This window comes from Acinonyx jubatus, chromosome D2 (genome assembly GCF_027475565.1).
Source record: "Acinonyx jubatus isolate Ajub_Pintada_27869175 chromosome D2, VMU_Ajub_asm_v1.0, whole genome shotgun sequence".
NCBI lineage: Eukaryota > Metazoa > Chordata > Mammalia > Carnivora > Felidae > Acinonyx > Acinonyx jubatus.
Genome location: NC_069393.1, coordinates 57,428,083 through 57,453,341, shown reverse-complemented (window position 1 = coordinate 57,453,341; position 25,259 = coordinate 57,428,083). Strand labels below are relative to the sequence as shown.

General features: G+C 43.5%; 2 protein-coding genes across 2 annotated transcripts in view; both read left to right on the top strand.

Annotated features, from left to right (window-relative positions):
• Positions 1-16,959, top strand: part of PKD2L1 (polycystin 2 like 1, transient receptor potential cation channel) — a 31,350-nt gene extending 14,391 nt beyond the window's left edge. The window contains exons 3-15 of the mRNA XM_015063141.3: positions 7,783-7,910; positions 8,372-8,625; positions 9,594-9,818; positions 9,982-10,210; positions 10,861-11,031; positions 11,214-11,395; positions 11,706-11,826; positions 12,654-12,752; positions 12,963-13,084; positions 14,345-14,471; positions 15,260-15,378; positions 15,630-15,753; positions 16,071-16,959. Of these exons, the coding sequence (XP_014918627.1) occupies positions 7,783-7,910; positions 8,372-8,625; positions 9,594-9,818; positions 9,982-10,210; positions 10,861-11,031; positions 11,214-11,395; positions 11,706-11,826; positions 12,654-12,752; positions 12,963-13,084; positions 14,345-14,471; positions 15,260-15,378; positions 15,630-15,753; positions 16,071-16,130 (1,961 nt within the window). The 3' untranslated portion in view covers positions 16,131-16,959. The remainder of the gene's footprint in view (positions 1-7,782; positions 7,911-8,371; positions 8,626-9,593; positions 9,819-9,981; positions 10,211-10,860; positions 11,032-11,213; positions 11,396-11,705; positions 11,827-12,653; positions 12,753-12,962; positions 13,085-14,344; positions 14,472-15,259; positions 15,379-15,629; positions 15,754-16,070) is intronic.
• Positions 16,960-18,309: 1,350 nt separating this feature from the next.
• On the top strand, positions 18,310-25,259 carry BLOC1S2 (biogenesis of lysosomal organelles complex 1 subunit 2). The gene is made up of 5 exons (XM_015063011.3): positions 18,310-18,426; positions 18,753-18,869; positions 21,955-22,074; positions 22,803-22,907; positions 24,755-25,259. The coding sequence occupies exons 1-5, from the start codon at positions 18,366-18,368 to the stop codon at positions 24,784-24,786; spliced, it is 435 nt and encodes a 144-aa protein (XP_014918497.2). The 5' UTR covers positions 18,310-18,365; the 3' UTR covers positions 24,787-25,259.

The window sequence follows — 25,259 nt, the reverse complement described above, 5'->3', positions numbered from 1 at the left end:
CTGGGACTTTCTCATTCATATCTATTATAAGAGAGAAGGTCTTATAAAAGACTCCAGAAGTCTCTCTTCATGACTTCTTTTTTTTTAAGTTTATTTATTTATTTTGAGAGAGAGAGCCAAGTGGGGGGAGGAGCAGAGAGAGAGAATGAGAGAGAGAATCCCAAGCAGGCTCCATGCTGTCATCACAGAGCCCAACGTGGGGCTTGATCCCATGAACCATGAGATCATGACTTGGAGTTGAAATCCAGAGTTGGCTGCTCAACCGAGCCACCAAGGTGCCCCTCTTTGTGATTTCTTGACCTGAAATGTGTTACATGTTCATCCCTTAACCTGTAATGGGGCCAAGGAAGGGCTATTCATGGATTAGTTTAGGTCTAAGCTTCCCGCCCAAATCCAAGAGCCAGGGTTGAATTCAGCTTCTAGCAACATTCATGAGATGATCCACAGAGGTGTGATATCTCAAATAAAATCATGGTATTAACCAAGAGAAGATCTTAAGGAAGCAGTCACAAAGTCTAGTACAGCATCCAGCACCTGGAAATTTTAACCTATGACTTGGAAACAAATAGGAGGAAAGATTTTTTAAAATAATTTTATGATTTTTATATTGTATTATTATTATAGCATTAATTGAACTCCATGGGAATGAAGAGAAATAAAATCCACCTATTGCACTACTCATTCATTGAAAAGTCCATTTTTCCTTCAAGTTTTTACATACCTAGTATTTTTGTAAAGTATTTAGTTGTCATGATGACAAAGAAACAATTTTGCATTCTATGTTTATTACCATTTCAATGGCTTTGTAACACTCCATTGTTGTGGAGTGACTTGATCATATCATAGTTTACTTCAATATTGCCTCTTTGTAGGATATTTAAGTTGTTTACAATCTTTTGACACTATAAATAACCCAGGTAACATTTTTGTACATGTGAGTTTTTCCTTCTTTGGGCTCACCTATGTCAAAGTATGACTCTTCATACAGATTTATATACAATTATCTGTTATTGTTTATATTAGAATGAAGGACTTTGGAGCTTCTTTTAAGATGGTGATGTTTTGAGTTTACTAATAGCTTTTTGCAATTCACCTCCTAACTCAGATATTGGACTCTTTAAATAGAGTTTTCTTATAAGGGCACCTTATAAACTTGCAAAATACTAAACATTTGGCTTGATTTTTGGAAGGAGAGTTAGAGTCCCTAATCAGAAGGATTTGAGTGGTAGAGGATATATTAGTGTAATGTAGAGTGATGGCTAAATTCATGGCCTTTGGAGTAAGGCAGACCTGGGTTTGAATAGAAATTCTACTCACTTGCTGTATGATCTTTGGACAAGTTATTTAACAGCATAAAATGCAGATGGTAGTTCCTACTTTCTGAGGTTTTTTTAGGCTTATGGGAGACAATGTGTGCAAAGCCCAGTGCATAATGTGTCAGTAATGGAGGTTATTATTATTTAGCAACTGTGAATTTGATCTGAGGCCAAGGTTAAAAGGCATGATATAGTGTATGCAAGAGAACTTAGTTCTGTCCAAGAGGGGAAAAAAAAATCAGATACTCTGTGCTGGATGGTGAGCCACCACCTGGTCTCTGAATCTTCTTCATAGTATTCTCAAGCAGTCATTGCCCAGTGTCTGAAAATGTCCTGAAGTGAGGCCCTCACTCTATCAAAAAAGAAGTAACGTACTGACATATGGACATTCAATATACTTACTCGAATTCTGTCTGATTCCTTCCAGCTCCGACCCATTCCCTTGTCTAGTGTTGCCTTTTGAAACAGAGCAATTCCACTCCTTCACTGGATCTTAAAGGAAGGAACCAGGAAGGCTGCTCGCAGGAGCCCACACCACGTGATCCTCAGTAGGCAGTCCTCATGGACACTGCTGGAGATGAAATGGGTGTGGGTGAAATGATCCATTTCATAATTTGAAAGCACTAGTAGCTAGGATGTTCTGCCTTTTATGGAGCTTACATTTTCCCTCCTGTTACTTCTACGCCTTGAATATAGATGGGTCCTAGGACCAGAAAAGAATTAATTTGCTAGGGAAGCAGATAGATTTGCATTTGAATCCTGGCTCCATGGGCAAGTTATTTCAGTTATCTGACGCTGGAAAATGGGGATAATAATAGCACCAAATACGTAGTGCTATTGTGGCATTAAATGCAATAGGTGTGTCAAAACTTAGCATAGGGCATATAATAGATGTTTTCAGGTAGTAAATAGCTGGTCTTTTATTTCTCGTGATATGGAGAAGGGTGGTTGTAAAATGGATATGCTGAGTCCCTGTCAGATTCAGAAATCTCTGAACCATGTGTTCCACTTTGGCAAGCTGGTTCTTTAAAGGAAAGTCAAATGATTTACCTCAATGGTAATTAATGGGGTCAAGTGGGGGAAAGGAGACACAGGAAAGATCAACAAGTTGTTTTCAATCTTTTTCTCCTACAACATGCTGGAGGGATATGGTCCCCTCCAGTAACTGCCAGTGGCTCCCTAGGGCAATGGATTCAGTGATTTTCCCTTGGTGGTGAAAAGGGGCTATTCTAAGAGGGCTGTGTAGTTTGTCAAAGCTTTCATATCCCAAAGGGGTTCTGAGAGTCCTTTGGGAAAGATGTTATTTCTTCTTCCCCACTCCCAGTCTTTTTTTTTTTTAATGTTTATTTATTTATTTTGAGAGAGAGAGAGAGAGCACAAGCAGAGGAGGGACAGAGAGAGAGACACACACACAGAATCCGAAGCAGGCTCCAGGCTCTAAGCTATCAACTCAAACCCATGAACCATGAGATCATGACCTGAGCTGAAAGTTGGGTGCTTAACTAACTGAGCCACTCAGGTGCCCTGTACTTCCAGTCTTGAGAATCACAGAAACAGACAATAGGAAACCCCCTGCCTTCTTGACGACGCTATCAAAGACAAGTGGGATTATATAGCAAAAGGTCATGGCAGTGATTCTAGTGCAGTCCCAGAACCAGTAGCATCAGCAATACATGGGAATGTATTGGAAATGAAAATTATTGAGCCCTGGGGCACCTGTGTGGCTCAGTCACTTAAACATCTGATTCTTGATTTAGGCTCAGGTCATGATCTTACAGATGGCAAGATCAAGCCCCGTGTCAGGCTCCGCACTGTTAGCACAGAGCCTGCTTCGGATTCTCTCTCTTTCTCTCTGCCCCTTTCTTGCTCACACAAACACACACACTCTTTCTCAAAATAAATAAATAAAAATTAAAAAAAGAAAATTATCATGCCCCACATAGACCTACATCAATCTCTGTTTTAATAAGCCTTCTAAGTAATTCTGATGCATGCTGCAGTTTCCATATCATATTATGAGACATAGGAGCTGAAATCATCACTCATTCTAGCAATCCTGGACCTCTCCTGCCCTGCTTTTGGGTTTAGATTGCCGCAACCTCTAAGCCTCGTATTCATCTGGTGTTCTGGACAGTTGACATGTTAGGAAAATTGATTTGTGCCACCAACATTTCTGCCATCACATTGTGTAAGGGTTGCTGACTTTACTTGCTTCATACATCAGCCAAGGACTGGCTTTGTTTCTCTTACCTGAGACTTTATGAATTTATTCCTCTCTTTGGACTAAATATTCTAGCCTCTTTCCGTCTATTAAATAGGAATTATCCTTGACTGTTTTATGATATTGCTGGTATGTGTCAAATATGGAGCCATAACACCTTATTTAGTTTGAAAATTATTCATTTATTTCATTCTACTCTACATGGCAATTTTCCCCCCACTTTTGGTTCAGCCCAACAAACACTTATTGAAAAACTATTAAATACCAGGCACCATGCTAAATGAATGAGTCATAGTCCTTGTCCCCTCAGGAGCATATAGTGGGATGACTAGAACTGGTTGTTAAGCACCCACTGTGTTCAATGCATTCTAAAGACATCATCTTTTATCTTCATAATATTACAAGAAAGACATTGTATTCCCCCATTCAGATGAGGAATCTGAGACTCAGAGCCCAAGTCTATACTGTAAGTGACAGAGCTAGGATTTGAACCTAGGTCAATCTGGCTTCAAAGCTCATGCTTATTCTACAAGTTCATTCTGAGTGCATACATGATCAGGGTAGGTCAGCATACTATTAAAAGATTCCATTCTGATGGAACTGGAGGGTATTATGCTAAGCGAAATTACTCAGTCACGGAAAGACAAATATCATATGATTTCACTCATATGAGGACCTTAATATACAAAACAGATAAACATAGGGGAAGGGAAGCAAAAATAATATAAAAACATGGAGGGGGACAAAACATAAGAGACTCTTAAATATGGAGAACAGAGGGTTGCTGGAGGGGTTGTGGAAGGGGGGGATGGGCTAAATGGGTAAGGAGCATTAAGGAATTTGCTCCTGAAATCATTGTTGCACTATATGCTAACTAACTTGGATGTAAATTAAAAAATAAAATTAAAAAAAAAAAAGAAAAAAGATTCTATTCTGTATAATTCAATTTTAAATGTTAAAGATGTACTAAAGAAAGTTCATTCTGGGACATCTTTCTCAATAGAAGTTTTTAAGGATAGAAACCAATGACCATGTGTTTCACACATGTTGGACTTTGAGTTATGTTTGTTTAATGAATATAAAATGTGTCTTTAGAATAATCAGGTTGGTAGACTGATAATATGTTCTACCAAGTATCGATTTGGGCTTTCAAAATAGTAAGCTGAATTTCATAGAGGTGGGTGGGTAAACACCCCTTATCTCCTGAGACAAAGTACAAAATTTGCTGAAGTAAGAATTAACAAGGGAGAGAAGGTATTTGGGTGGGGAGAAGGTAGTGAATAGGCAGCAAACAAGGCTTAAACCTTAATTTAGAAGATTTTTATTATGTATTTACTTATTTTATAAATATTTATTTACTGAGAGAGAGAGAGCGAGTGTGTGTGTGTGTGTGTGTGTGTGTGTGTGTGTGTTTAAGAGAGAGAGAGAGAGAAGGGGAGAGGCAGAGAGAGAGGGAGAGAGAATCCCAAGCAAACTCCATGCTGAGCGTGGGCAAGGTCATGACCTGAGCAGAAATCAAGAGTCAGATGCTCAACCACCCAGGTGCCCCCAAGAGGTTTTTTAACAACTTCTACTTGGTCTTTTTGTTTGCATGTACTTCAATTAAAAAGTTACAAAGAATACTGTTTCTGAGTACCGGTGGGCATTTGACCAGGTAAAACCATTTTTCTCGAAATACATAGTCTTTACTATCTTGGATAATAATCAGAAATGCTACATCTCCATATGGGGTTGACAACCAGTTCAGAGCAATGTTAATTCTGAGTAGTAATTCTGAGTAGGAGTGGAGAATTGGAGAGAAAAAGATACAGCAAGAGCACCACCTAGTGGCCATCTAGAAGTTATATCAATTTAATCAGCCTATGGCATTAGGAAAAGTTCAGCTTACTGATCATTCTTACTCTGTGGTTGGGTTCTCAGCAGACAGAAGCTTCACTTCCAACCCATTTTCCAAGTCCTAAAAAGCTGAGTATGAGTTCTCCAGATACTAAGGGAAGATGATCACAGATTTGAATTAGGAGTCAAGTTGTTTCTTGGACTTAAAAAGAGCAGAATGAGGGAATGTGAAGCCATAATGCTTCCTTCTTTGCAGATTTCTCCCCCGGAAAGGTGTGATGTTGCTTGTGCCTATTCTAGGATCACTCACCAGTCCCTCTTTCCTACAAGACTATGGATGAGCTCCAGGGGTGGTAGGAGCAAGTACGGCCCAAAATTTGAAAAAGAAAATTCTTCAACGTTTTTATTTATTTTTGGGACAGAGAGAGACAGAGCATGAACGGGGGAGGGGCAGAGAGAGAGGGAGACACAGAATCGGAAACAGGCTCCAGGCTCTGAGCCATCAGCCCAGAGCCCCACGCGGGGCTCGAACTCACGGACCGCGAGATCGTGACCTGGCTGAAGTCGGATGCTTAACCGACTTCGCCACCCAGGCGCCCCTGAAAAAGAAAATTCTTAAAGAGAATTGCCCATAAGAGACTGAAAAATCCTACTTTAATTTTTTGATGTAATTACAGACTTACAGAAAAGCTGCAAGAATAATACAAAGAATTCTTATATATACATTTCACCCATATTTCCCAAATGTGTACATTTTACCATGCTTGCATTTCCTTATTGTTCTCTCTCCCAATCTCTCTCTCTTTCTCTAGACACACACACACACACACACACACACACACACACACACACACTATTTGAGAATAAATTGCAGACATAATGCCCTGTTGCTCCTAAATACTTTAATATGTAATTCTAAAAACAAGGACATTATCTTATGAAAGAAAATTATCATTGATTCAGTACTATCATCTAATGAACAGACCTTATTACAATCTCACCAATTGTTTCACTAATAGCCTTTATAGTACAAGAAAATAAATTATTGTCCAGGATTTAATCCTCGCTAAATGCACATGTTACATTTAGTTTTTATGTTTCTTTATTCTTTTTTTTTTTTAATATGGAACAACTCTTTAGTTTTTCTTTATCCTGCATGACTTGGCTAAAAAATTAAATAACAATAAAGTATAATACTAACAAATTAAAAACTATAAAAACAAGAATCCATAAGTTCATGCTGATATATAGAAATGAATAAATAAACGAGGAAGAAAGGTAAGTTCTTCCTAGAGAGAATGCTAACTAACAAATGCAGAAGGAATGATGGAATGGGAAAATCAAATCTTGACAACCTTAATAAGAATAATCAGGCAAAAGTCATTAAAGGATATTAAAACTAGTAGGTGAAAGATTGATGAGTAAAAGGATATTTACATAGTTTCAAAGTGTTTCCCCACAAAATACATATTAATTACAAAGAGAAAAATAATTTTACATTGAAGATAGCTGGAAGATACTGCCTTAACAAGGAATGAAAGTTAGCATCACCAGTAATGATACAATTAGACAATATATGCCTCCTGATAGGAAACCCTGAGAAGAACACACATATCTTCTTTGGTATGCTTTGCCCAATGTATAACCTGAATTTTTAAACACAAGGAAACATCAGGCAAATCTAGACTGAGGGACAATCTATAAAATAAATAGCTTATACTTGTCAAATTTTATCTTTTAGCTAGAAAACTTATAGCTTCCCTTGAGATCCCTACTTTAGACTGGGTGTATGGGTTAGGGTGGTTGAGGGAGATTCAGTTTCAATGCAAAAGCCTGGTCTTTTTCTGATGGGGATGCTCTGAGTCCCTCCCTCATGAGATAACTGTGCCCCCTCAGGATGCCCTGGGGCCAGAGGTGCCATGCCTACCTCCCACTCCCATGGCTGTGGAGTCACTGACTCCAAGGTTCAGGACACCAATCTCCACGTAAGGTGTTTGGCCAGGGCCTTGGACTACTCTAGAATTAAAAGGTACTTTTCCAAAGGCATAAATATAGGACAAAGGAAAGGAAGCACTGCCTGATGCAGAAGGTGGAAATATCTTGGCTCTGGGGAATAAGAACTAGGAAGTTAGCTGGTTTGGGAAGAAAAAAGTGGATTTTCAGAATGACAATCTAAAAAACTATTTCTGAGTGGAGTTCAGTCTTTCTAAGGTAAGTTGGGAGGAGAGGAAGAGACCTTATAGTCATAACTCTTCCCTAATAAATTCCCTGGTTTCCCCAATGCCACTATTGCCATAGGATCCCATCTAGATAGCACCTCTGTCCCCAGGGCAATGGGCTTTCCTATCTTCTCTGGGGAATGGATATGGGAACAGTGAGCAGGACACAGCTTCTTGGGTTGGTTTCTAGTGACCTACGGAATGACAAGCTCCAGTGCCTATTATTACACCAAAGTGATGTCTGAGCTCTTCTTACATACCCCGTCAGACACCGGAGTCTCCTTCCAGGCCATCAGCAGTATGGCGGACTTCTGGGACGTGAGTATGAGATACCCTCTACCTCTCCTTTCTCCTTCTCAATGGCCTGAAGCATGAAGCCACAGGCCAGGGTTCAGGGATGTCAGACAGTGGACCAGGCCATATCCAGAGACCAGATTATTCTAGAATCAGGCCAAGTCAAAGGGTCAGGCAAGAATCAATGGGTCAGAGTAGAGTTTAGGTAGAGATAGATGAGAAATTGGGATGATGACCAGAGAGTCAAGCTATACTAGTTAAACTAGTATTGGGAGTTAGAGGTAAGGCTGAACTTCAAAATGCATCTCAAACAAAAAGTAGGGTCACGTCAGGTCAAGAAGTGGTCAAAGTTCATGGGTCAGCTGAGGGATCCAACAGAAGTAGACTAGAGATAAGCCAGGGGGTCAAGGAGTGATGGCAAAGGTCATTCCAAGAGTAAAGGTCAGGATGAGGTTAGGTTAGGCCCAACCCAGCTTGTGGTCTAGTTTGCCCAGGGCCCACTACTGGACAGTTTGTATTGGACCAAATGGTACAACAACCAGAGCCTGGGCCATGGCTCCCACTCCTTCATCTACTATGAGAACCTGCTGCTGGGGGTTCCAAGGCTACGGCAGCTGAGGGTCCGCAATGACTCCTGCGTGGTGCATGAAGACTTCCGTGAGGACATTTTGAGCTGCTACGACGTCTACTCTCCAGACAAAGAAGAGCAGCTCCCCTTCGGGCCTCTCAATGGCACAGCGTGAGTGAATCCCCCCACCAATGTTGCTAGGCTTGCTTCTCTGAGCCTGACACCATCCCAAGGGTTGGGAACGATTTCCACTTAGTCTTAAAGAGCCTTGGGGGGATCTGGGGGAGGGGCAGGGGGAGCATCTCTCTGAGTCCCATCTGTGACTGTTAGGAGATCTTGGTTTGGGTCACTCAGGAACAGAGAAGATACATTAGCAAACAAGACCATAGCCTCTGGACTTGTTTCCACACACAGGTCACAGTCACATTTGCACTACCCTGGGGACAGTCCTGGCAGAGAAAGCATTCTCTTGTCCAGGTGTTCTTATGGGTATGGAGAATAGATGAAGCACTGGTGCTGCCACACAAGTCATAATTGGAAGAGTCTGACCCTTAGAACTGTAGGGGAAGAAACAAGGGGTTAAGGGTCAATGGAGAATTAGAAAAGAAAGGGGAAAAGGATGGACAGGATGTGAAGGGGAAGGAAGGAAGGGCACAGGGAGGAAAGTTTGTGGATGGAACAGAGAATCATGAGGCGAAGCAGCCAGGTGCACAACCACAAGAGCAGAAAGGGTCTTTTCTGTATTATATGAGCCAGGTGTTTCCCTAGTGGGGACTCCTGAGTCTGAGATCAAAAGTGGGGCATGGGTTTGTCATCCATAGTTTTGGGTGACATCATGAGAAATCAGGACATTTATATTTGAGTTTTAGTTTGGCCACTAACTAGCTGGATTATCTTAGACATTTCTGAGTCTTAGGTTCCTCGTCTTCAAAATGTGGATAATATTTACCCTCCATTCTCAAATAGTTGTTAGTATCAAACAAGATGATATGTGTGGAATATATATTATACATGATATGTATATATAATATATATGAAACTGTAATGCCCAGACAATCATCAAGTGTTGCCATTGCCTCAGGAGATCAGCTTTTGGACTGGCTCAGACCTCTCTGCTCAGATGGCTTCTTCTGTAACAGGTGGACATACCACTCGCAGGATGAGCTGGGGGGCTCCTCTCATTGGGGCCGGCTGACAAGCTACAGTGGAGGTGGCTACTATCTGGACCTTCCAGGGTCCCGACAGGCCAGTGCAGAGGCACTCCAGGACCTTCAGAAGGGCCTGTGGCTAGACAGGGGCACTCGGGTGGTCTTCATTGACTTCTCAGTCTACAATGCCAACATCAACCTTTTCTGTGTTCTGAGGTGGGTCTCCTTTCCCTGTCTTACCTCCATCCATGGTTCCTGGTTCCCTTCTCTGCTTGAGACCTTTCCTTAAATGTGTGCCCTGTGGTGGGCGTGGAGGAGAGGGGATTGGAGGAACTATCCTAGCCCAGGCCTCACCAGATATCTCCCCTTCCTCCCACAGACTGGTGGTGGAGTTTCCAGCTACAGGAGGTGCCATCCCATCTTGGCAAATCCGCACAGTTAAGCTGATCCGCTATGTCAGTAACTGGGACTTCTTTATCATTGTCTGTGAAATCATCTTCTGCATCTTCATCTTTTACTATGTGGTAGAGGAGATACTGGAGCTCCACATCCACCAGTTTCGTTACCTCAGAAGCATCTGGAACATTCTGGACCTGGTGGTCATCTTGGTGAGGGACAGATATCTTATACTTGGGATATATTAGGAGGAGGAAGGGGATCTACCCTGATAGGGGCTCCAAGTTCTTCCTTTTGGAGTCTCGAGTCCTCCTTATGATTTCCAGTCAAATCACTGTGTAACAGCTTCCAGAGCCAGAGGCTGATGTTCCCCTGGCTCAGCCCCTGGGAAAACCCTGTCTCCCACATGCCCTCCCACTCTGACCTGTGAGAGGTTCACTTGATATTCTTTTCCTCTTCTGTCTTTTGCCTTTATTATCTGTCCCTTTGAAACTCCTACCTTTTCTCTTCTCTTCTATTAAAATAGCCTGCCTCTTCATCTTCATCTTCTTCCTATTAACAGGACACAATTCCTTGACCAAGACTAGGAAGTGATGGGAGAAATAAAATTACTTGGCTCCAATTCTCCATGGTCCTTTAAAACCTACCTATTTACCATTGGTCCCAAAGCCTTGTTTCAGGATGTAAGATACTCCCCAATCATCCTATTCACTTCCATTTGAAGCTTAGATAGTCAACAGCTCAGAAGAGAAGGATTTTTTTCCCACCTGACTTACCTACCCCAGCTCTCCCCTAGGACCTTATCATTGAACTTCCCTTGAGAGCCTGACTTCTCTGACACCTCTGACCCCTGTGATGACAGCTCTCTATTGTGGCTGTGGGCTTCCACATATTCCGAACCCTTGAGGTGAACCGGCTGATGGGGAAGCTCCTGCAGCAGCCAAACACGTATGCTGACTTCGAGTTCCTCGCCTTCTGGCAGACACAGTACAACAACATGAATGCCGTGAACCTTTTCTTTGCCTGGATCAAGGTACCTTGGGACCCCTCATCCCCAACAACACCTCAAAGCACTCATTCTCCCTTGTTTAGCACTTGTGTCATTTTCCTTGTCTGGTTTGACAACTCCGGTGGCCTCCATAAGTCCCTGGAGTACACTATTCAAAGATTTTCTCTTTTCTTCCTTTACTGTTTGATTCCACATGGCCTTTGCAGATATTCAAGTACATCAGCTTCAACAAAACCATGACTCAGCTCTCCTCCACGCTGGCCCGCTGTGCCAAGGACATCCTGGGTTTTGCTGTCATGTTCTTCATTGTTTTCTTCGCCTATGCCCAACTCGGCTACCTGCTTTTTGGGACCCAAGTGGAAAACTTCAGCACTTTCATCAAGTGCATGTGTGTGTCCTGCCCTCTTCACTCCCTCCTGGACCCTCTCCCTCCCGCTCTGTGGGTGTGTGTATCCTTGGGGAAGCTAAGTGCATGTGTACAGGTGTGTCTGTGCTTAAAACATCTGTGTGAGAATCTCTGGTGGATGGGTTCAAGTATCTGCGCACCTCACTATGTCTCCATCAGGTTGGGCTGGAGGTACAAGAGAGGTCTGTCTGCATTCACTGAAGAATGGTAGTTAGGAAAGCGGTTTGGGGGTATGAATAGGTGACAGGGTTATGGTTAGGCCCTAGGTGAAGCACAGACCCTGGTCTCTCAGTTTCACTCAGTTCCGGATCATCCTTGGGGACTTTGACTACAACGCTATTGACAATGCCAACCGCATCCTGGGACCTGCCTACTTTGTCACCTATGTCTTCTTTGTCTTCTTCGTGCTCCTGGTGAGGGTCCCTCTGGAAGGTGGGAATTGGGAGCCGGAGGGGTGGAGACATAAAGGACTTACAGCATGAGGTTTTGATCCCCCCATATTCTGTACTCAGTGTTAAAATGGGTATCTCAAATCAGGGATGGACAGTGAAGTGGGGGGGGGGCTTCTGGATCACCCGAGAATTGGCTAATGTGCTCAGCATGGCCAGCACAGTCAGGCAGTTTGCAGAGTGTAAGAGAATCTTCAGGCTCTCTCAGTAAAACCAAACCCCTATTCTCTAAGAATGGAAAGGGAGAGAAAAGTGCCCCATGAAGAGAAGTAGTTGAAACTGAAATCTTCTATATCTATTCTCCCCTTCCTCTAGGAATTTCTGGCTATTTCTATTACCATTGCTTTATATTCTCTTTCTCTCTGCCAACTATGAAAGATCTGGATTAATTTTTATTGACAAGGCCAGCAAGTTTCTTTATTTGATCATGGTTAGGGATAGATGGGTTGGACTGGGGTTAGATGGTAAAGACAACAAAACTGTACTCTCAGTGATTGGTAGGCCCTTATATGGAAGCAAACTCTGGCATATGATGGGCTATCTTTGCAGTCAGGTTACTACAGCAACTGAGTGAAGATAGCAGGTGGATGAGGAAGTTTGATCCATCCCTAACAGGATTGTGCTAAATGGGGGTCTTTGGAACCATGAGATGCTGGGGTTATTGGCCTGCAGAGCTGAGATTGAAAGCATTGGCCCTTTTAGAACATATGTCTGGGACTTTAATAGGGTTAGTGGGCTCAGTGCTGTTAGTGAGTCTGGGGTGAGGACTCAAGTCCCCACTTTATCTCCAGAACATGTTCCTGGCCATCATCAATGATACATATTCAGAGGTCAAGGAAGAGTTAGCTGGACAGAAGGATGAGCTGCAACTTTCTGACCTCCTGAAACAGGTAACCACTCATTCTCTTTGAGTGATACGTCTGTGTCAGGGCCCAAGTCCAAGGCTCTGTGTCCTGGTCTGTTCCTGACTGGTGTAGGGCCCTGTGCCCTTGTGTGCCTTTGACCTATCCCTGGAAGCCTGGCATCCAGTGGGTGGGGGGGGGGGGCAAGGAATGATGAGAAGGCTGTAGGAACCATACCTGTTTCCTTTCTCCTTCCAGGGCTACAACAAGACCCTACTGAGGCTGCGTTTGAGGAAGGAGCGAGTTTCAGATGTACAGAAGGTCCTGCAGGGTGGAGAGCAGGAGATCCAATTTGAGGATTTCACCAACACCTTGAGGGAGTGAGCAACCAGAGATCCAACCTTCTCTGACATTGGTCTATAAGTTCTTGACCTTCAACCATATACCTTTTGCCTAAAAACCTCTGATCTTGGCCTATGGGCCTCTGACTTTGACTTTAAGCTTTTGACTTTGACCTATAGGTCTCTGATTCTGACCTTCAGAATTGTGCCCTTGGTTTAAAGGTCTCCGACCACGTTCTGTAACATTCTGGACCTTGTTGAACAATTATTAGGACTAATGTAATAATATAATTTCCTATTCATTGCATACATTTCTCACTCCCACATAACTCTGTAGTTGGTTCTTTGCTCCACCACAAACACTAGCCTATTCCTTTAGCCTCCTTGCCTCCTAGTTAAACATGTTAACAAACACTGAACAAATACATTGTGAGCACCAGCCGTGGGCCAGGCCCTGAGCAGGGCACACAATTAAATGAGACAAAGTCTTTGTCCTCCAGGAGCTCATACACATATAAGCAAATAAACTGAATCACAGAACAACTTCAACAACAGAAGTGACAAGAAGAGAGGGAGCACAAAAAAAAAAGTATTCAATTCTATTTTTGAGTTTAAGGGAAGACCTCCTGGAAGAGGTGGTGTATGAATAGGGTTTTGGAGGATGGATAGCTTACATGTAGACAAGCAGAGGAAGTCCACTCCAAGAAGAGATGAAAGCATATACAAAGGCACAGACGTTTTAAGTTGAGCAACATATACAGGAATAATAAGTTGCTAAGCTATCAAATAAAAGTGGGGCATAGCAAGAAATGAGGCCAGGGGAATGAGCCAGGACCATCCTGGGAAAGGCCTTGAATACCATCATTCAGTCCAAAGAATAGGGTGCCCAGAAGGGATTTTAAGCAGGGGAGGGGTACAGTTAGACCTGCACTTTAGAAAGATAAATTACTCTAGTTGCATTATACAGGATGGATTTCAGGGGGTAGGGAGTGAAGAAGAAGCCAGCAGGGTGGGGGTGGAGGGACAGATTATTTAGAGGCAAAGAGATTTTGCAATAATTCCTATAGAACATCATGAGGGCCTGAATCTAGTCAGCAGGAGTCAGAGAAGGAAGAAATAGATTAAAGCAATTTCTTGGGAGTAAAATTGCTAGACCTTGGCGATCCTGGCTTTCCTATGTGGTCCCCTTCTTTCCCAGAGAGCAAGAGTTGTAGAGTCTGGAAAAAAGTAGGAAGTCCCTAATTGAGAGATCACGGCCACAAAAGGCCAGAAGTCATTTCATCATACTGTTCTCCTCAGACTGGGGCACGCAGAGCATGAGATCACTGAGCTCACAGCTGCCTTCACCAGGTTTGACCAAGATGGGAATCACATCCTGGACAAGAAAGAACAGGAACAAATGCAACAGGACCTCGAGGAGAAGAGGGTGAGCCCAGCTGGTTGGTGGACAGGCAGCAAAAGAAAAATGTTCATTCTCCCCTCCCTGAGAGCATTCCGAGAACACAGATCCAAACTGAAAATCCTTTGATAGATGGGCAGGAAAGTACTCTCTAGAATAGTCATTCTCAAACTGCTGCACATTAGCATACGCTGGTAAGGTGGGGGTGGGGAGTCAAATAATCCTCATACTCAGGCCACATACCCTAGACAGAATCTCTGGGAGAGTGACGGGCCCGGGCATCAGTGCTTTAAAAAGACTCCCTAGGTGATTCCAATGCACAGCCAAAGTTGAGAACCACTGCTATAAAACACAGTCTTAGAGGGAAAGGATCAATTACCCAAGAATCTCTGACAATTCCTTCTGAGGACTTGCCGTCTCCCTGGGATTTTCAAACTCAGATCCTTAGCTCCCCTAGTTGTGCCTGCTTCGTCCCTATCCGTTGTAGACCAAAAATTCAAGGGCAGGAGAGAAAGTGGCAGGAATCCTGGTACTGTTCTTCCTTTCCCAGATTCAGTTGGATTCTAGGGAGGGTCTCATTAATCGAGGCTTCCAAGAGCTCATGTTTTGTTTCTTTGGGAGGTGATTCCCCAGAGGTTGGTCCAGCTTTGTGTCCAAGCACCACCACACTTATCCTATTGTCTCTAGAGTTTGAGAGGGAAGGGGACTAGCATGAACTGGAGCCCAAGGGACTGGTCCGGAGGTCCTATTAGAACAGGTGATGAGGAGCTGATGAATTCCCAGAGTCATCTTCTCCTCTCTGACTTCCTGATCAGGTGGCCCTCAACGCTGAGATTGAGAACCTGGGCCGGTCCATTGTGAGTTGCCCACCAGGCGAGTTGTGTCCAGAGGCTACCAGAGCAGGTGGCTGGGTTTCAGGAGAAGAATTCTACACGTATGTGCAACAAGGGCCCCAGGGCAAAGTGTGTTTATAATGTCCTCCTTGACCTTCTTTCCACAACTTTGTAATTCTCTGCCCTAACCCAAGAAGAACTTCTGCCTCACTTTAACTCTCCCTAGAAGGCTGTGCCTTACCTTCCTTACTCTCATCCAGACACAGACCATTCTGTCCCCCCTGCCCCTACAGCCACTTAGCCCCCCAGGCACATATTTCTGCTCCCTCGGTCTCTCTCAAATCCTACACAGACTCACAAGGAGAGTTCTGCATCTGGAGACTGTCCTGGAAGGAGTCATGTCCCAGGTAGATGCTGTGGGCTCAAAACTGAAGATGCTGGAAAGGAAGGGGCAGCTAGCTCTCTCCCCAGGCATGGTAAGTGGCCCTTCACCTGGGTCCCCTCAGCTCCCCCACACTTGAACTCTGCCATCTTTTCCTCTCAGTGGGTGGAGGCAAAACATTTTGGAAAGAGCCTGTTTTCAGGCTCCTGGGGCAACATATTCATAGTAGTCACTATATCAGTGGAAGTAAGGAGTGGAGGGAAGGCCTGAAGTTGGTTGCTCTGGCCTCAGGGCTGCCTTAGCCTCCAGGAGATGGTCTGAGGTTGGGGAATCAGATCCAGATTTTGTAGATAAAAGGAAGTGGGATGCAAATTCCTCCTTCATATGACCTGTCCCTTTTTCTTCCAACAGGGGGATCAAGGCGTTTGGGAACACCTGCAGCCAGCCCCAGCTATGACTCCAGCCCCCTGAGGAGTCCAGGGTGGGCAGGAGAGTGGTGGGGCAGGGGTTCTAAAGCATCAGACAGCAGGCTCCTCTCTCACTGCCTCCGCAGAGACCTCCTCAGGACACATCCTCTGTTCCTAGGGCAGCAGTTTCCACCACTGCTCCTGCCGAGTCCACCTTGTGTCTGGCCTTTTGAACCAGTGTTTCTGTGTAGAGCTTGCATCATGCCTAGGCTTGTGACTCAGTGTTTCTGTGTGCAGCCACATAGCTCTGTGTAGCTCTGTGAAATAACACTTCCCACTGGGCCTCTTACTTCCTGTGCTCCTAGCTCTGCTGTGATGGAAAAAAAAAAGGCAATAATGAAAGGAAGGTGATGTTCCCTAAGTACCTGGCACCTGGATAGCCACAATTTGGGGAAAAAATAGAAGGGAGCAGCATTATCTGAATGTCTTCATATTTGCCAGTGAATCTTAGCCTTTGTGCATCTAGAGATCTGAGGCTAGCACCCACAGGATTCTTGTCTTCTCCATAGTTTCCAGGAGAAAGAGAAGGGGAAGCCGTGGAAGAGAGGAGACTTTCTCAGGTACGGAGATTACAATGTTACAGAGGAGTTGGAGTGACCCCTCCTCTCAGGGCAAAGTCCATGAAGGCGCCTGCTCCCAACATTCCACTAAACACTGGGAACTGAGGGGGCTGTAAACCGGGACGAAGATGGAACCTAAGGAGAATCAGACAAAGAAATGACCTCTGGATTCAGAGATCTTTGGACTAAAATGTGGTGGGCTCTGATTCTATTCTTGTAAAGAACAATATGGGTTTCTCTGGTGGCTATCAATAAAAATCCTTAGGAAAATCAGGACTTTGCATTTGCTTCTGGGATTGTAGGGAGAAGAAGAGAGGCTGGAGCTGTAAGCCATTCTTGTACTTGGGCTGGGCTGCCTGAGAAGTCCTGAAATAAGAACTTCTGGCTCATAGCAATAATCTGAAATGGTCGGCACTATGACTGTACTGTTAGAGAGAGTGGAGACAGTGACCTAGGGAAACCTGGTCCTCAGGATGAAGAGTGTAAGGTAGCCCTTACTCTGGCATGAGGGGTAGCTCTGTGTGTGTGTGTGTGTGTGTGTGTGTGTGTGAGAGAGAGAGAGAGAGAGAGAGAGAGAGAGAGAGAGAGAGAGAGAGAGAGGTGAGAGGGTGCAGATGGAGAATAACCAGGGAAAGGACTAAAAACTTCACCAAGATTTTAGGTGTATAGGTTTGCATCCCAAGACCTGCTATATATCCCTTTCCCCTTGCCCTGTGATCTTTACCTCTTCCTCATTTTGCACCTTGCTCCCCAGTAGCTTTTTCTCATCCATTCCCTTCTCCCACCTGTTTCACCATCCCATCACATACACTCTATACACCTAGGAAACTTGTGAAACAGCTAAATGCGATCAAGATAACCAGAGTGTATCCTCAGCCTTAAAAGAGTTACAAAGCTGTCTTCCAGAAAGGCTGTATCAGCTGAAGATAACTACGTTCCAACCTGCTTCCTAAGGAAAAGGGGGCTGGGGCGCCTAAGTGACTCAGTCGGTTAAGTGTCAGACTCTTGGTTTCCACTGAGGTTGTGACCGCTGGGCTTGTGAGTTCGAGACCCACTTTGGGCTCTGCGATGACAGTGCAGAGCCTGCTTGGGATTCTCTCGCTCTTTGCCCCTCCCCCGCTCATTCTCTCTCTCCCTCCCTCTCGCTTTCTCTCAAAATAAATAAATAAACTTTAAAAAAGAAAAGGGGGGACAATGAGTTGTTTATCCAAGACATTGAAGGTCGAGTATTTCGAGTATTTCGGTTCCGGGATCAATGAGTGAAGATTTCCTAAAGGTTGGATGAGACTACCTTCAAAAGAATTCCCTGAGGCGTCCTGGGCAGAGCCTGGGTGGGGAGTCTTTGGGGAGGGGTAACTTGTCTCTGTGACTTTGGTCAGCAGGCCACCTGAGCTCAACCAACCCCAGACAGGCCGTTGGTCTTACTAGACTAGTGACAGGGATGAGCGCATTCTCAGTTCCAGGCGTCGCGGCTCTTGGCAACAGGAAGGACTCACAATAGCTTATCTTAGCTTCAATTTCAGCTTCATGCTTATATCACTCATGCTGTGCAGCGAGACCCAGTGGAGAGATGGAGAATCCCAGGGCTGCGAACCCGGGAGGCGGGGGGGGGGCAGGGCGGGACCCTCCCCGGCGCGCATGCGCAGACATCCACAACCGGAAGTAGCGCGGGGCCAGGCATGGCGGCGGCGACGGCTGCCGAGGATGTCTCGGCGACCCAAAGAGAGGAGCCTGTTCGAGGTACGCAGAGTGGTTGGGGATGAAGTGTCCAGCAGGAGGCCGGGGGATCGCTTGGCAGGAGCAAGCAGGTCGGAGGGGAGCACCTGACCGGGCGACTGAGATAGTTTGGTGCGGGATCGGGTGTGAGCCAAGGGCCGGTGGCCAGGGAGCAGAGTTGGCGTGTCAGGTGGGGCAAGGACAAAGTGAGGGACTTGAAATTATGGCACATGGAGAATGGAGCCGACTTGATCGAATGAGGACTAGTGAAGGGGTGTGGGGAGAAGATGCCATCGCTGTATTAGGTCCCGGTGTACGGTGGGACACTTACCCGTTCTCCTTTGATACAGACGATGCCGCCGTGGAAACAGCTGAGGAAGCAAAGGAGCCGGCTGAAGCTGACATCACGGAGCTCTGCCGGGACATGTTCTCCAAAATGGCAACTTACCTGACTGGGGAACTGACGGGTAAGGCGGGGTGTGGACTGATTCGGGTACTGCTCTATACTACCCTATGGAGCTGCGGTTTGGCTCTGGGAGACCTGTCAGGTGCTTTAGCAGCATCAGTCTGTGGCTCCCTCCCCAACACTCTTCATGCCCTGGAATACGCCTGTTGGAAGTTTGGGATGGTCATGAATGGGAAAGAAAAAGGTCTGTTCCTTCCCTGTAGAAATTCACTGGCTAATTTCAGAAATACATAAAAATGCTTAATACAACTCTGCAAGCCTCCATAAGTGTAGACTAACTATGAGAAGACATAAAACGAATTCATTAGGAAGTGCTTCCTTGGGGGGAGGTGCATTTTGAGCAGGACTGTGAAGAGAAGGATTGACCAAAAAGGGGGAAACGATTAGCGAGTGAGGTGATATAAGCAGTTTGTTCCCTTAAGACAGATGTATTTATTGGGGCAAAGAGAAATTAAATTGGGGAGTAGGGAGTGAACTGCAGATTTAGGAACCTGCTAGGTTGGTCTGAGGATTTGGTGACCCACCCTTTGGGACGTGATTAATTTTGGGGTTCATTGTGTATTTCCAGGTCAACACATGACCTGTGTGTGAAGAAAGGTCCAAAAAGTGAAGTCTGGTCCTGTGTGGCCTCTCATAAGCATTTCTTATATTGTTTCACTTCCCCAGGCAATTGCTGTGAGCTAAATTTGGGAACCAGAATTAATGAGAAAAGGCTTGATGCAGAATGGGAGGGCTTATGAGGCTCTGTCATTCTGATTAGTTACTTAATTATTTCTGAGCAAGAGAAACCAAGTAACAAAATCTAGATTTTTGGCTTCTCTTTAAAAATTCCAAAGATTTTGGCAATACTAACTCCCCCATTGCGATGCTATGATCAACCATAGCTGAGCCGCTGTCTCCTCTGAATGGATTAGGGCTATGCAGTGTGTCCCCACCACTATGTTTTCTCCCTTTTACTGACACCTGGTCAGTTGCCATTTATTACTGTTCTTATCGTGTTGCTTTTTAGTAGTGGTAGAGAATCAATTTTCTGTACCAATATTTCTATCAAGTCGGTAAAGTAAATGATAGATAAGAAGTCTGCATGTGCTAAAAAGTAGGAGAGAACATACTTCTTTATGGAAGTGAATAATCTTATGTGTTTAACATACAAACACCTGGCTTGCTTCACTCATTTATATGATCTTGCTGGCTTCTAGGTCTTACAGTGTGTGACCCTTGTTGTAGAGAGACTAATTTGCTAGCAACAAGGGTATGAATACGGAGGATAGAGCTCAGAGACATATGAGCAAGAGTCCAGATGAAAAGAAATGATGATGATCAGTGACAGGGTGATGGTAGAGGGAATGGAAAGGAGAGCATGGGTACAAGAATATCATGGAAGTAGAATTGATAGGACTTGTTGTGTCTATGGAGAGATGGCAGCCTAAGACACGTTTGAGGTTTTAAACCGGTGGTGCCATCATCTAAAATAGGGAAGTGGGAAAGCAGAACCATGTTTAGTGTAAAAATATTTTTGGTTTTGGCTTGGCTGATTTAAGATTTTTACCAGGACACTTAGGTGACTTGCACATGTGAGTCCCGAGCTCAGAGAGTGATCAGAGCAGGAGAAACAGATTTGGGAGTCCCCTGCACCGTGGTGTGAGTTGAGGCTCTGCAGGATGAGATTGGCAAGGATGTACTTAGGGGTAGCTAAGGGCCTCAACTACAGCCTCGGAGAATGCCTGTATAGGGCAAATAATTTGTTTCTAACAACAGTACTTAAGGTACCTAGGATTGATAACAAATGATTTTTACTTATAAAATTAATTTTAAGCAGATTGTAATTTCCTTGTGATTGTCATTCTTACTTGTACAAATGCTTTTTTGAGTTTGAAAGGAATCTAGCATCACCCTGAGATTGCCCATAGGAATGTGCCGCCCATGTAAACATCAGTCTTGTGTCACAGCTGAGTAAAAATTGGGAAGTGATAGTTAAGGATGAATGAGAAAGCATCTGGCATAGAAACCTACAAAGAGCAGGTTGAAAGAGATTAGAAAATCAGGCTAATATGATGATGTAGCAGACAAGGGAAATGAGCATTTTGTGAAAAGAGGGAGATCACAGGGTCAGGTACTATGAAGAGATTCAGGATGATAATGATTGAGAAAACACTATGGATTTGGTGGTTAAGAAAGCACCAATGACATTGGAGCATGTAATTTCCCTGGATAGTGGGGGCAGAGGCCAGGCTGCAAGGGTTTACATGAGTGAATGGTGAGGAAGAGGAACCAGTGAATATAAGTTACTCTTTAAAAAGGATTAGCGGTGAAGCTCCTTTGCTTTATGAGCAAATGATGTCGGTGCAGCAGAAGAGAGAGTGCTTTTGGGCTGGAAGAAACCTGAATATATTTCTAGTTAGAGAGGAAGCTGCCAGAATAGAGGGAGAGTTTGGAAATGTCAGGGGAAGGATATGATGGAAGAGAGACCCTGAAGGGTTAGAAGCAAGAGCATAGGAGAAGTTGTCTTGACAAGAATAGGAGCCCTCATGCCTCTTGGGAAGATATTAGGGTACAGAGAAATTTTGAAGTGAGGCAGAAAGGTTGAGGGAGCTTATGTAAGGGGAATTTTCCACTTTTCAGGAAAATTGAGTAGAAGCCATTTGCTTTAAGTAGGGATGGGGAAGGGAACTGAGGATATAAGAAGAAGACAAATGGTTTGGAAAAGTCAGTACATAAAATGCAATATAGAATCAAATAGTAATCAATGAGTTACTAAGAAGCGGTGAGGTCCTAGTTGATTTTATATATATTTATGATGCAGTCCCCGAAATTACATGTTTTCATACCATAGAAATACGAAGACTATGTCACCTCTCTTTTCTTAGGACATGAATTTGTTATTTCCCTTTCTAACAAAGATTCTGAAGTTTCTGGATCTTAACTGGTTTATATAGTTTGCTGAGTATAAAAGTCATAAATCAATAGTGGCCTGCACCTTTGACATTCTTTGGGTCCTGCCTTAAACTACCATTTGGCCTATAATTCTACATTCCAGTGATCTATGACAAATCTTAAAGGCATCACATCTTCTGTTTATTTTAAAGCCACCAGCGAAGACTATAAGCTCCTGGAAAATATGAATAAACTAACCAGCCTGAAGTATCTTGAAATGAAAGATATTGCTATAAACATTAGTAGAAACTTAAAGGACTTAAACCAGAAGTGTAAGTAATAATATTTATAATTAAACATGTTTGTATTTAATATTCTTTTGTGCTTGGGGTTGCGGAGAAGTGGAGGGAACATGGCAGCTGTCCTGAGGGAGCTCATTCTCTAAAAGTGAATTACAAAGTTAAGGTGGATTTCTTCCATTTTGAAGATTAGCATGTTTCAGTATGGTTATTTCTGCTTCGGAATCTTGATTTGGTCCAAGATTCTGCTTGGAATCTTGATCAGTTTATTCCTGAAAGGGAGAGGGGAGAAAAACAGTGGCCAGATTCTAGTGCATTTATTTTAACAATGCAATCCATAAAGGACTACTTTATAAGTGGAAAACCAGAACATCTGTAAATGGAAAATGCTAATTTAGAGACTGGTAGAATATATTTTTCCATTGACTTCTATGTATGTTCCCTATCTCTAGGACACTCTTCCTTGGTATGGGATTACCCAAGAAACTGAATCAGTTGCAGAAAGATTGCTTGTAGAGCAAGGAATTTAAAAAAGAGGGAAATTAGTGGGTGAGAGAGACTTGCTTTGTCCAGGTCACAGTTCTGCCTGATCAGCTAGCTACTGTCTGCTAGTGTTTGTCCTAGGAGTGACCACAAACATGTCACTCCACCTAGTGTGTCCTGGGCAGAGTTGGAGTGACACTAGCATTCTTACTTTGCCTGTCTTTTCTACACTCCTTGTGGAGGCTGTATGAACATGTGGCCTGTCTTTGTTTACAAAGATGCTGGACTGCAGCCTTATCTGGATCAGATCAATGTAATTGAAGAACAGGTAGCAGCTCTCGAGCAGGCAGCCTACAAGTTGGATGCATATTCAAAAAAACTGGGTAACCATTTTTATTTCTGTTTTGATTTAATAAGAGTAATCCACCCAGCCCCCACCCGCACTCCATATGACCTTAGCTAATAGGTCATTTATGGTGTGCCCATAATGGTCTATTTTAATTAATTTATACAATAGCCTAGTGAGAGTAATTTTTTATTAGTAGTAGTAGTAATAAAAATACTATTTTCTGAATACTTAATGATATATATCAGGTACTGTTCTTAGTACTGTACATGTATTATTCTTTTTATCTTCCCAATAATCTATGAGATAAGTGCATGATTTTTATCCCCATTCTTTGGAAGAAGAAACTGGTTGAAGGGGTTAAATAAATAACTTGCATAAGGATACCGAGCTAGCATGTGAAAGAGCTACATTCCAAGCCAGGTCTGTTTGGTTACAGAGCTCAAGCTCTTAAAATTATGGTTCAGCAGGCTGAAGCATCTTTGATAATGTAGATACATATGTTTTAAAAAATGGAAAAATCAGGGGCTCTTGGGTGGCTCTCTCGGTTAAGTGTCCGATTTCAGCTCAGGTCATGATATTGTGGTTTGTGAGTTTGAGCCCTGCGTCGGGCTCTGTGCTGACAGCTCAGAGCCTGGAGCCTGCTTCAGAATCTGTGTCTCCCCCTCTCTCTGCCTCTCCCATGCTCATGCTCTGTCTCTCTGTATCTCTCAATAATAAACATTGTTTTAAAAAATAGAAAAGTCAATCAAGAGTTTACTTTTCCTTTAAGGAGGAAACTGGTACTTGTATTGTTGATGGCTTGCTATCTGGCTCTGGCTCTTACATCCATGATTAAAAACAATGAAGTTGTTTTTATCCTAGGTATAATTTATAGATTATTTTATTTTCATCATTGACAATTATTGACTACTTCAGGAGAGTGGTTCATAACTGAGATTTGACATGAGTGGTGTTAACAGTTTCACTGTCCACAATTACATTTACTAAATGGTGACTGTGAACCTGACTATAAAGAAGGCATTGTACCAAATGCTTTCAAGGTTTTAAAGAAAAAGGAAAATCTGTCACAATAAGAGGCTTATCTGATGGTCTTTTACATCTCTTTGTCGTTCAAAATTGCTTTCCTATAGTGAGGTGTAGGGATAAGAAAACAAAAGGAGTGGGGCACCTGGGTGGCTCAGTAGGTTAAGCGTTTGACTTCAGCTCAGGTCATGAACTTGCTGTTTGTGGGTTCAAGCCCTGCGTTGGCCTCTACGCTGACAGCTCAGAGCCTGGGGCCTGCTTTGGATTCTGTGTCTTCCTGTCTCTCTGTTCCTCCTCTGCTTGCACTGTCTCTCTCTCTCTCTCTCTCTCTCTCTCTCTCTCTCTCAAAATAAGCAAAGATTAAAAAAAAAGAAAAGAAAAGGAGAAACATACATTGTGTGTCCAGAGAGTCTGGCTCCCAGAGAGCGCCTGGAGAGGCACTTTCCTGTGCTTAGTAAGGCTACCCCATGGCTCAAGTGCCAGTAGATCTACTTAATCCTGGTGGAGCCATTGGAGCAGGTGCTGTTGACAGGGTTGAACTTAGTGGGCTTGTTCTTAATTCTGTGTGTGTGTGTGTGTGTTTGACTCCCTATCTTAAGTTGAGCACATGGTTGATCGATACCCAAATATCTGTCCTTAGCTAATACGATAGTTAACATTTATGGCGTGCCTTCAGTTTGGACCCGGCTTGGACAGATGATGAGATTGAAACAACAGGTTTTTTTTTGTTTGTTTGTTTTTGTTTTTTTTTTTTATATAATAGATATTTTTTAATGTGCCTGGAAATGCTAAGTAAGAAAGATCTTTGTAAGAGCTGATTTTAAAAGATTTAACTTCCTCTCTCTCTCTCCCTGGTAGAAGCCAAGTACAAGAAGCTGGAGAAGCGATGAAAAACTCATTCCTGTGGAACAGTGTCTTTTTTTTTTTAACATGGAGGAATGTTTTATAAGACCTGAATGCTGAGACTGATGAATTGTCAAAACTCCTCAAAAGGAAACTATGATAGGTCGTCCCAGAAACGTCCCAACGTTGGAGTAAACTGGAGGACTGTGGCTACCCCTGAACTTCTTTGGAGGCAGTATCCCTCAGAAACTCACACTTAAAACTCCTTACCTTTTACTTGAATGTTTCATCATCCACTCAGGACAGAGAGTCTCTCAAAGTTCAGGATAAACCTGGGCTTGCCAGTAGAATCAAATGAGAGGACCTATTTTCTCTCATAGTGGTTGATTACTACATTATTTTCTTAATGGTTGGTTTTTGAGTTTCTGTGTCGATGGTTGTTTTTTTCTATTAATGATGCTAATGTATTGCTAATAAGATCCTAAATTAAAAAAGGAAAACAAACTTGTTCTTTATAGAA